Source organism: Leptinotarsa decemlineata, unplaced genomic scaffold (assembly GCF_025532065.1).
Source record: "Leptinotarsa decemlineata unplaced genomic scaffold, Ldec_3_MD MMD2_tig00000690_RagTag_RagTag, whole genome shotgun sequence".
NCBI lineage: Eukaryota > Metazoa > Arthropoda > Insecta > Coleoptera > Chrysomelidae > Leptinotarsa > Leptinotarsa decemlineata.
In genome coordinates this window covers 1,500,371-1,512,407 of record NW_027412554.1, presented here as the reverse complement: position 1 = coordinate 1,512,407, position 12,037 = coordinate 1,500,371, and the positions used below count along the sequence as shown (strand labels likewise).

The 12,037-nt window shown below is 37.7% G+C and overlaps 2 protein-coding genes across 2 annotated transcripts in view; both read right to left on the bottom strand.

The window, feature by feature from the left end:
- The window catches only part of LOC111505223 (terminal nucleotidyltransferase 5C), a 173,852-nt gene that overhangs the window by 149,556 nt on the left and 12,259 nt on the right, over positions 1 to 12,037 (bottom strand). The gene's annotated exons all lie outside the window — the stretch shown is intronic.
- On the bottom strand, positions 10,395 to 11,948 carry LOC141482075 (uncharacterized). The gene is made up of 2 exons (XM_074174659.1): positions 11,323 to 11,948; positions 10,395 to 11,259 (listed from the first exon to the last, which is right to left on the bottom strand). Exons 1-2 carry the CDS (start codon positions 11,742 to 11,744, stop codon positions 10,548 to 10,550), a joined length of 1,134 nt encoding a protein of 377 aa, XP_074030760.1. The 5' UTR covers positions 11,745 to 11,948; the 3' UTR covers positions 10,395 to 10,547.

Here is a 12,037-nt window from a genome sequence, read left to right as displayed (position 1 = left end):
CCTTCTATGTAAATGAAGCTCTCGGCAATATCTAGTATAACATCTTGATTATTGATTGCAATTCTGATTTCATCCGAATTCCTGAATAGCGGTGATCCATAGGGCTTATATGTGTGCTCATGTAAACTTATGAGAGAATGATCGAGCACTGGTTCATTGAATATATTCAACTTTTCATTGTTTGTTTCGAGCACCATTGTTATTTTCTCACTTTCAATCCAATCGATTTCAAAAATTTAAGATCACTCACAGACAGAGCGTTATGTGCTAACTGTTTAGCATACACTTGTGGAATGAGCTTCTTTTTATGCACACCTTTCTTTTTGATAGTGCAACTCGTTTGGGATTGTTCAATGCGATTTTGTCTATTATAAATGAAACCCATAACAACAGTTATTCGATTTTCTTCAATTCCAAAATAATGAAAATCTCTTCTTCACTTCCAAAATCGATTAGGTTATTTTTTTCATCCAAAATACGCACTGTAATGTTGTGAATCAATTGACGACCTTCTGGACTGACAGGCATATATATAATACTGTGTGGTTCTTTAGTGAGATTGTAGCCAGGTTCAACATCAATATCGAATGAGAAAAGAATGTGGGATTCTTCACCATTTATATATGAACCAGATATTATATTGCAATCTAAGCGGATAAGTCTCACAGTTGTAATGTTTATTGGTAATGATGATTCATGTATCTGATTTGGTGGAAATATTTCATGAGCGAACCCCATCATTTCTGCTATTGAATTTGGATGTGTCAGATCAATTTCATATTTGGATCGCATTTCACATTTGAATGTATTATTATTGGCGTGTAGATAGAAAATATCATCTGCAACGACATCATTTGGTTTTTTATCATGAAACAATCTGAACATGATATGTTTCTGTATGACGGCATTGATCTCTTCTATTTCATAAGCACCACATGGAATTTCAATTGTCAACTTTTGGGGTATCGATGAGTTGTCATTACTGATTCTAAAACTAACTAAGTTATTAGCTTCAGTTATATTATTGATTGTATTGCACCCATAGAATCCCAAAAGTCCTAATCCATAACGACTGTTCCTATCCAATTCAATTGGTGGAAAAAAATCCGCACTCAAGACACTTGTCCCGACAGCTTGTAGCTCGAACTTTCGTGACATGACTGATGAATATTTTGAAACACATTTCAATTTATTATTGTACACAGCAACAGCACATTTGAGACAATTTACACTTTTTGGAAGGTGTTGTATTGTAATAAGTATCATTTTTATTGATACCAATATTCACATCCTCTATATTACAAATACAACACATAGATTTCCGAGGTATAGGACCGTCATTAACATCCGATTCTGAATTTTGATCGTGGTGGTGGTGCTCATAACAATATCTATGTTTCATTATATCGATGTCATCTTGCAGATGCTTAGGCAACTTTTCCCAAACATATGCAATCTCATGTGCAACACATGCAAGTATCACTTCCTTAGGCATATTTGCAAGCATCACTTTATCCATTTTTTTCAAGGTACCATATTTTGAAAACATTCTAAGTGAAAACCCCATTCCCTTGATAGCCTCCCGATCCAGTTTTGGTGTTGAATCCATTTTTATTTGGAAAATTATTTAGAGAGAAACTGCAAGCACAAGTGACCACAGAGAACTGTATTAAATTTCTGTTGTCGATCATAGTTATATTTGATTTTTACATTCGAACATTTTCGAAAGAATCGAGTCAATTCCAATGGTGGGGGTAGATCTCCAAAACTATCGAAATATGTGACTTCTTTCCCACATTTTTTATATGCCACCCAATGTGTTCCTGGTCCACTTATTCCATCTAAATTAACAATAGCTGTCTCGTTTTGTTTTGGACCTGAAGATGGTAATCTATCACGCATAAAAACACCACGAAAATGTGGAATTTTCATTTTTTGTGCATAATAACTGAGATCGAGATCAGTAAGAGGCCTCTGAGGTAGGGGTTCAATTAGTTTTTTGTTTTGTTTGTGGCTTTGTATGGTTTTAAATATAGTCCTAAACCTTTACGGTATGGTTTGAGATATATTCCACTTCCGCGTTTGCCTAATGCTACAGCCTCCATGGTTTTATTGTGACGATTGGCTTCCATTAAAGCCGCTCTGCTGGCTTTTGCCGAATTCACGGCCTTGGTAATACCAGCAGCGGCTCCCGCCAAACTTCCTAGTGCGGATAGTCCAGCAAAAATTGGTATCAATGGTAAAAGTCCACCGATCTTGGGAACAGGAATTATGCGTGGTGTGCGGATTTTCTTCTTTCCACAGCTTCAAGGTATTTACGTGCCGCCTGCAATGCCACAGTGATAGCTTTTTTGCTATTATTCGTCACAAATTGATTCCCACCAGCTTTCTTCAATACATTTCGCACTTTATGGACTATCCCAGCACCAAATGCAACTTTTTTAATTTTATTTTTCTTCGTTTGTTTCCTCTTACATTTTTTCTTATTGGTACTACAACCCATGCCCATATGTCTTTTCGCTTTCATAATGTTGGTGACAAGTAATGCAGCTGCTCTTTCCCCAATACTCGCGTCCTTCGATTTAACCCTATCCCAAGCGCTGTATTCAAGTTCTTTGTCGGCTAAATGTCTTGCTGCAAGATCGGATGGATGCTTAGAATATTGAATATCGTGTTTTTTGCATTCAATATCTAATTTATTGATTCCAGGGTCGTTACGAGCTAAACGTTGTTTCAATTTTGTACCCGGTCCACAGTATTGATAACCTCCGGGTAGATGTAATTCGAAAGGAAGTTTGTTTATTAAATCATTAACAAAACCACAACCTCTTTTAATTTTACGATCACTTTCAATACGTCCGTATCGTTTGATGGTACACATTGAAATGAATAAGCTAATAACATTTATATAGTCTCCAACCACGGCACGATGCGCATTGTAAAACAGAAAGAAAAGTTTGCTGTAGATAATCTAGATGAGAAATTTGGTTGTGGATTGAATGGACAAAGGGTATTCAGACATGGTCCACTACTTCCATCATCAGTTCGAGGACTCATTATAGGACCTTCAAATTGTGGAAAGACGAATGCAATGATATCACTATTAACACATCCACAAGGACTGAGATTTAGAAATGTGTATCTCTATTCGAAATCACTCAATCAACCTAAATATCAGTACTTGCGAAGTGTTTTGGAACCTATAAAAGGATTAGGTTTTTATACATTCAGCAATAATGCAGAAATAGTGGAACCCTCCGACGCTAAGCCTAATTCTGTTTTCATTTTCGATGATGTGATATGTGAAAAGCAAGATATTATTAGATCATATTTCTGTATGGGACGTCATAAGGATGTTGATTGTTTTTATCTAGCACAGACATATTCACGGGTACCCAAACAGTTAGTGCGTGACAATACCAATTTCATTATAATGTTCAAACAAGATGAGACGAATTTACATCACATTTATTCAGATCATGTTTCACCCGATGTAACATTCAAACAATTCCAATTGATGTGTGTTAAATGCTGGGAGGACCAATATGGATTTCTAGTCATTGATAAGGATAGAAAAATAGATGAAGGTAGATATCGCAAAGGATTCGATAGTTTTATATACCCATGATCTTGTTTTTGGAACTTATTCGATCACTGAATATTGTAGTGGTCACTTCACCAACGAATTAAGCTTTAATTCAAAAAAAGGGCATTATGAATACAAAAAAAGATCCTGAAAATAAAAACAATGAAATAAATTTGAAACGTCAACTAGTAGAGACAACAGAAGCTGTCAGGCAGAAATTCAACTCTATCAAGAATGATAATATTGAAAATCGTACGACACTTGAAAGATTGTATGAGCCCATAATGAAACCATTGAATGTTTTATCATCAAACGCTACTTCTAAATCACCAGTGTTATCACCAAATCATGGAACTGTTCAATCTACTTCAAATTATCCCATGAGTACTCCAATAGGAAGAAAACAATCTTTTGGTAGTGTATCATCTGTGAATAGTGACACGAGCACACTTCAAGACGATATGAGAACAACTCTATTCGAAACACCATCATCGTCCCACATCGATTCCTCGGATCCTGACATCTCACCTGTTATGAATGAAAGTGGTGAAGATGTTTTGATGAAACATTTGAATAATATAAAATCTAGAAATCCAGCATATGATGGAACATTTGGCGTACGTATGGATCCAATTACACAAAAGCTGAAAATGGGAAGTCTAGTGGTAAATTTCAAAGATGGAAACATTTCATTTTGGGATGCTAATAAAGTGAAAAAATATGAATGCGCAGGTAGTCCAGAATTGTATGATATGATTTTTTTGAAGAATCCACAAGATGTTGATAATGAAGAAACTCGTCAAGTATATTCCAAAATATTGAAAATAACGAATGCTCCATATAAACAATATCATCTGAAGAATGGTTTTAAAAATACAAATTCTAAAAAATTTCGTGAAGTTATCAAACCTCTATTAGACTCACGACAATATCCAATAAGAAGTAGAAGTAAAATTGGTGGAGCACTCAAACGAGTGAAAATGGAGAAAATATATAATTCTAAACCTGTGAATTATGTGTACTGGAATTCACCGAAAGAGTTAGTTGCTCGCCTACGACTATTGGTAGCTTCAAAGTCAGCCGGACATACCGGACATGATAATGAAATAATTTCAATAATTGAAGAATTACGTGAAGAAGGTATAATATATTAACATATTCACATGTAATGATCACTGTCACATCATCATTCAATGCAGTAACATTATCACATTTTCTCTTTAATCATATTGAAATAGAATGACTAATGAAATAAGTGATGTCAAACGACAAGTTGTTAATGAATTACATAAACCTGCAAGACGTAATTTTCGTAGAAGAATAACCACCATCAAAGGTTTTGCAGATCTATGGCAAATAGATTTAGCTGAACTGCAACCTTATGCAAAAAGTAATGAAGGATACCGATATATACTTGTAGTGATAGACTGTTACTCCAAATATCTGTGGACTGTAGCAGTTAAAGATAAAACAGGTAGTACAGTAACTAATGCAATGAAACATGTACTGAAAGAAGCCAAATACTCCCCCAAACACATACAAAGCGATCAAGGGAAAGAATTTTTCAATAAAAGCTTCTCATCTCTCATGCGAGAATATAATATCAATCATTATTCAACATCTAGCACAAAGAAGGCAGCTATAGCAGAAAGTGTGATTCGTACAATAAAGGCATGGCTCTACAAGGAATTTTCGATGAGAGGTCACCACGAATGGCTTGATATTCTTCCAATTATAACTAGTAGATATAATAATAAAGTTCATCGTACAATAGGTATGGCACCCATCAATGTTGATTCAACAACAAAATTAAAATTCAAGGGTATCAATGGAATTGGAGGAAGACAAAGTAAACCCAAATTCCAATTAAATGATATTGTACGTATAAGTAAATACAAACATATTTTTGAAAAGTCTTACACTGCGAATTTTACCACGGAGCTATTCAAGATTGTTAAAATTAATAAAACCATCCCAACGACTTATAATCTTGAAGATATGAATGAACAGCCGATTAGAGGATGTTTTTACGAAGAAGAGTTATTACGAACCGAGAATCCTGACGTATATCTGATTGAGAAGGTGTTGAAGAGAAAAAAAAATAAAGTATATGTAAAGTGGTTAGGCCTTCCTAGCGAACAAAATTCTTGGATTGATGAATCAAATATGGTTTAAATGTATATAATAGTGACTTTTATGAATAAAGTAATATTAAAGTTCATTATTGTTTTCATTTCAATTATAAGTATGTGAACTGAAAAATATTGCAGCGGTAAACATTGCCCCAGCCATTCGCAATGTTCTGTGTATACCAAACCAAATTAATTGTATACTCCATTCCCGCTTATATTTTTCAACTCACGATATTGAAAACACATTATCATTCCCAAAACTAATCGCCGTCACTTTGAAATGCAGTATCCAACTCTTTTTGCCAATTATCTCTCACTGATAATGCTGTCTCATAAAGCTTAGTCGACTCCTCAAGCTCAGCCTGAGCTTGCATTCTCGAACGTTGATGGAATTGCTTATCTTTACCAATTTTTGAACGGAGTTCATCAGCATCTTTAGACATTCTAGCCAATTCAACCTTCGCTAATGCAATCTTGGCATCTAATGCTTCAAGAGTTTCATTATTAGCATTAATAGCTCGCTCACTCTTTTCAAGTTCAGCAATAGTCATCTGTGCCTTTACAAGACGGCATTTTGCTTTCCTTTTCATTTCCCCAAACCGATGGAGGGGACTGAAAGAAGATAGCGGTTCAGCTTTCAAATCACTCTTCATTTCTTTAGGAGTACCTTTTGGCTTCCTCTTTGATCTGTCACTTTTCGTTGCGGGTTTTTTCTGTCGCACAACACTTTTGGATTCTTTCTTTTCTTTGAAGTCAGTGACAATCGATGAAGATGCCTTAGTAACCTTCCTCTTGATTGTTCTAGATTTCTTATCAACACCAAGAGGAAGGGTAGATGAAGAGTGTTTGAGTGATGATAATTGCGAAACGATCGGATTTTCAATAATAATTTGCTCATTTGGTTCTGGCACATCTGCAAAGTTAACGAAGTCGTTAATATCAAAATCATTTATCGAATCTTGACTCGATAAATGTAATACTGGAATATTTTCAAAATCAGTCTGATCGATATCAACAAGTGGTGAACCATCTTCAGCAATCAATAGCGGCATAGAGCTCATGATTATTAAGGTCTGAGGAATGATATGTGATAGCAATAGAATGTGGATAGGAAAGGTGATGATGTTACTGAGACCTCACCATTTATAGAAGAAAATAAACTAGCGCATGCGCTCTTTCATCAACTGGCACATGCGCTCTCTCACTAAACTATTCACGCATGTAACAATCTTTGTCATTTAAGAGGAAAACTTTGTGTTGCATGCATGTATTTTTAAATGTTAGAAAATAATACAAATAAATTCAAAATATATATATATATATTTATTAATAATAGAGGACAATAACGATAATAAAAAATGAAAAATGTTAATATGTCTCTGTGGATGTGGAACGTTCTTTGACTCTATTCCTCAATAGTTGTTGCTCGTGCGTCAAACACCAACATTGAAAAAAATGGATTCTCCTATTGGGGTAGAGTTGACCAACCTTCTCACACAGATCCCAAGTACTTCTACATGCATTGCATACATGATTCCAACAATTCATGGAATATGTATCACAACGCAAACAACGTTGCAGTGGAGTTGGAACGGCAGCACAGGTACCACAAATATTTCTACAGATACCTATATTGTTAAATATTATAGGTTCGGAACACTTCAGACACTGTAACTGTTGTTGACGATAATCCGATTTTGTTCGCTTCGGTGGATGAGAAGGAGGCGATAGTTGAATCCGCAACACGCAATCACTACACATACCAGTACATGGATTGATTGAATCCTTAGGTCTACTTATTTGACAAAAGTAGCACACAATAGCCCCTGCAATCATCATTGGGTAGACACACACTTTTGGTTTTTCATTCCACTCTTTTGGAAACGGCATTTTACTAATTCGATTAGAAATATAAAGAGATGACTTACAGAAACTCTGAATGCTCTCTCCTATACCTACGATCTCTATTTATACGAATCAACATCATGTGGAAGTATAGTGGGATAACTTCTCCTACTATTCCACTCTAAACGAGTCAAGTGGGAGTCGCATCACCTCCTATATAAGTTGACTTGCAAACCTAGAGTTCATTCATTCACTCTCTACAACTGTGAGCAAACAACAACAAGATGAATTCTGCAAAAATAAATGCTGCATTAAATAGAATAGCTGCTGTTGATGAAAACAATTGGATAGACGAATCAGATGATGAGGATGTCAATGTTCCGCTAGAGGAAGTAATAGTTGAAGCAGAAGATGTTGGAGTCGATGAAGATGAGATAGACGAAGTTGAAAACGAGGCCAACCAAAGCGACGAAGATGATGACGTGATGGAGTTTGAGAGGGTCATGGATGAAGAAGGAGATGATGAAGGGATAGAAGCTGACACAACTGAAGGTGATGGTGCTATGAGGATCGGTATGCGAACACTCAATGTCAGTGAGACACTGGAAGATCCCTTGGATTTGTATTGTGCATTGGATGCATACGTATTGATCAGCACAATAGATGGAGAGAACAAAAAACTATGTTGGTGCTGCTTTCGGTTTTATTCGCATAGAAACAATAATGGAGGGTGGTATGCCCATGTCAACACCCACAACACTGTCTCAATTATGGAAATGGGACAGAATTGGTGTGAAGCTTGCGAGAGGCCACTAACAAACTTCACCCGAGTATCTACATGTATTATATGTAATAATGTCCAACCTGTGGCACAATAACCGTGGACCTACTGGTCAAAAAAAAAACAACAGCCCTTTTCAGGGCTACATTATTCACACAAACAGTAGTTAGTTGTATTAGTATTCATAGATTATGTGACAAATGAATACTTTGACTAATAAAAGTCTAAGTTGGAAATTTGTTAGTCTTTGAATATCTATACATTATATGACAAATAAATTACTATTTGTTAGTCTTTGAATATCTATACATTATATGACAAATAAATTACTACTTTGACTGAAAAGTCGAAATTTGGAATTTGATAGTCATTGAATATCTATGCATATGATGAGTACTACTTTAAATGAAAGTTGAAGTTGGCATTTGTCAATCATTCATATGCATATAATGATGAATACTTTCACATACATATATTTCGTTTGAGATTATAATGTTAACATAATGTTAACAATGGTATGAATCTGTTTCTGTTTGAAAGTATAATGGTAGCTCTGAAAAGAGCTATTTTTTTTATTGTTTCAGTCTTTAATTGTAGCCCTGAAAAGGGCTGTTATTTTTTTATTAATCCATGCAATGATATGGACTAACGCTCCTCATCATCAGAAACAATAATTATGGTATCGTCATCTGAATCAGATGATATACTAATGATATCATCCTCATAGTAGTCATCTGAATCAGATGATATACTCATGATGTCGTCGTCGTCATAATCAGCTGAATCAGATGATATACTAATCACATCATCCGCATTATTATCTGAATACCTTGTTCCACTCGTTCTGCGAAATCATCAGGAAGATCATAGATTCGCTGCAGAAATTGAGCGAAGGTTGTACTCAAATGATCAGACGTTGAATCTATTTCATGTACTTGGATGGGTCCTGTACTCGACATTGTGGAAGAATGATATAGAACTGGGATTGTTGCTATATTTATATTGGAAGAAATGAAATGGAGGGGGTGAAATGTAGAACAGTGTTTGAGATTCGAAAACATCAAGAATGAAACTCTGAGCGATTATTAGGAGAAATTCTAGTGATTATTATGGAAAAAAAAACTAATAAGAGGGAGAGGAAGGGAGGAAGACACTGCCCCAGCCTCGCAGTGCCTCGTGTACACCAACCAAAAAGTGTGTACTCCGTGGAAGGAAAGGAAAGGAAATGATGGACGAGTAGATGATTATATGTCATCATCGGAATTGAGGACATCATCATCGATTAGGATTGGGGATGGCGGAGGACTATCCTCGATGAGGATAGGGGATGGTGGAGGACGTCTAACGTCAAGCTCGTCATCAGCATCATCACCAGAGTCGTCGTCGTCATCATCGTCGTCGTCGCTACTCATTGGGACAATGTCATCATAAGCAGGGTCCCACCATCCGTCAGGATCTGGATATTCCGAGTCATCCAAGTGTCCTTCGTCACTGCCAGTGACATGTTGAACTTGCATCCTGATGTCGTGATCCCGGTATTCGTATGGCGGACTGTGGGGTTCCGTGGTGGAAGAGACAACCTGTACCTGGCTGTTATCCCAGTAATTGAAGTTGTACCCCTGATCCGGGCAGCTATAGGGTTCGGAGGTTGAATCGGGTTCCATCTCGATGCTAGCTGATCAACTGAATGTTTCATCAGATGATTTCTACTTTTATACTTTCGAGAGGGAGTGGGAGAGGAGTGGAACATTGAGTAGGGGTAAATTGTAGTGTGACATAAGACATATTCAATGAGTAGGGGTAAATTGCAAAGTGACATAAGACATATTCAATGAAAGAGATACTTGAATGGATAAAATACAAATGAAATATACTTGTCGATTTCACTATGAAACATGTCTATTTTTTATTTTTTAAATTTTCTTCACATGAAATTATTTACAAGTGATTAGAGAACACAAAAATTGATGTGAGGTATTTGTCTAGAAGAACTTGGAATTGAAATAAAAAAAATAATAATAATAATAAGAGGAAGTGAAGAAAAATGCTCCAACCATCGCATTGTTCAATGTGTACCAAACCAAAAAACAGTGTACACCCTTTATTTCACTTCCTTTTCCTTTATTCAATATAAACTTAACAAATATAAACTTAAAACTACCATAATTAAATACTCCTAACTAACCTAAAACTAATCTTATATTTACACTTCATCTACAAAAAGAGTGTCCATAACTGTCACTATTTTTTTGTACAGCTTTATCGAAGAGGTCTCTGCTTTACACCTTTCCTGCAGAGATGCATACTTCCGATCTATTTCGGCCATTTCCTTTTGGAGTTCCCTCCGTCGGTTATCCATTTCAGCCATTTGTCGCTTCATGGTAACCAACGCGGCCTCGCTAGATCGGGCAGCTCGTTCTGCTTTCTTGCATCTCTGCAGAAAAACACTCATCTTTTCACTAACCTCTCCGATAGGCTGTGGCACCAACACCTCAGGATCCGCCGGTGTCGCTGGCAGCGGTGGTAGTCGCGTCACCAACGGCGACAATATCACCAACTCCGGAGAAGGACTCCTCGGAATTTCCACTGCTGCTGGTGCTGCTGCTGGTGTGGAGGCCCTCTTACGAGAGGTCGAAAAACTACCTGCATAAGGATTAGTCCTATTGCAAGTAGCTCGGTACTTTGAAATAGGACCAACCTTTGCTGCAGGTCGTTGGCAAACCTTCTTCACAGCCCTGACTTCCTCCTCCTCCTCGAATAAGTCAGGGCTAGAAGATCTGCACCTAACTCGCGAACGCGAAGTGGTTGGCTGGTCAACCGTCACCGCTCTCGAAGATGCTGCCTCCTCCTGGTCAGCGGACACCGGCAGAATAGACGCCACAGCATTATTCACCTCCTGTGTATTGGTTGCCATTCTGAAAAAGAAGAAATAATACAAAGTTAGTTGATATAAAAAATAACATTCCTAATGTACTTACTCAAATATCAAGTTGGTCGTTGGAACGTACTGCCTTGTTGTGGAGTGGACTGCTCTCGATGAGATGACTTCTCGAACTGAATGTTGTGGAGTGCTCTCCGGAGGGTATCGACTTCGATGCGTGAGCGGTGGGAAAATGGTGGGAGCGCACATGCGCGATGAGGGTAGGGGTGTACATGCGCAAATGTTGGGAGTCGGGGGGCGGGGCTTCGGGGAGGGGAGGGGCGGGGCTTCGGAAAGGGGGCGGGGCTTCGGAAAGGGGCGGGGTATCCGAAAAGTTGGTGGCGACGGGGGGGGGGGCGTGGCCCTAACGGGCCACGCCCACTGCCTGGGCTCCGCCCAGGTGGGTGGGGCCTCCGGCCCCAGGTAGGCGGGACATCTGGAGAGACATCTACGCCCTCTTCGCGCGCGCGTTCGTAACATAATATGCAACCGAACACCTAACCTAACGTATTAACGTATTAACGTAACCTAACCTAGTACGCTAACCTACCGCTATGCAACCGAACACCTAACCTATCGTATGTATTAACGTAACCTAACCTAGTACGCTAACCTACCGCTATGCAACCGAACACCTAACCTAACCTAACCTAACCTAACCTAACCTAACCTAACCTACAGTAACTATTAACCTAACCTAACCTAACCTAACGAGGGAATACTAACCTAACACCTAACCTAACGTAACTATGCAGCTAACCTAACGTAACTAT

Excerpts from the sequence above, each read along its gene's own strand:
- LOC141482075 (XM_074174659.1), bottom strand. The coding sequence starts at position 11,744 with ATGTTACGAACGCGCGCGCGAAGAGGGCGTAGATGTCTCTCCAGATGT. Across the intron at positions 11,260-11,322 it reads ACGACCAACTTGATATTTGA|AATGGCAACCAATACACAGG; the intron begins GTAAGTACATTA and ends CTTCTTTTTCAG.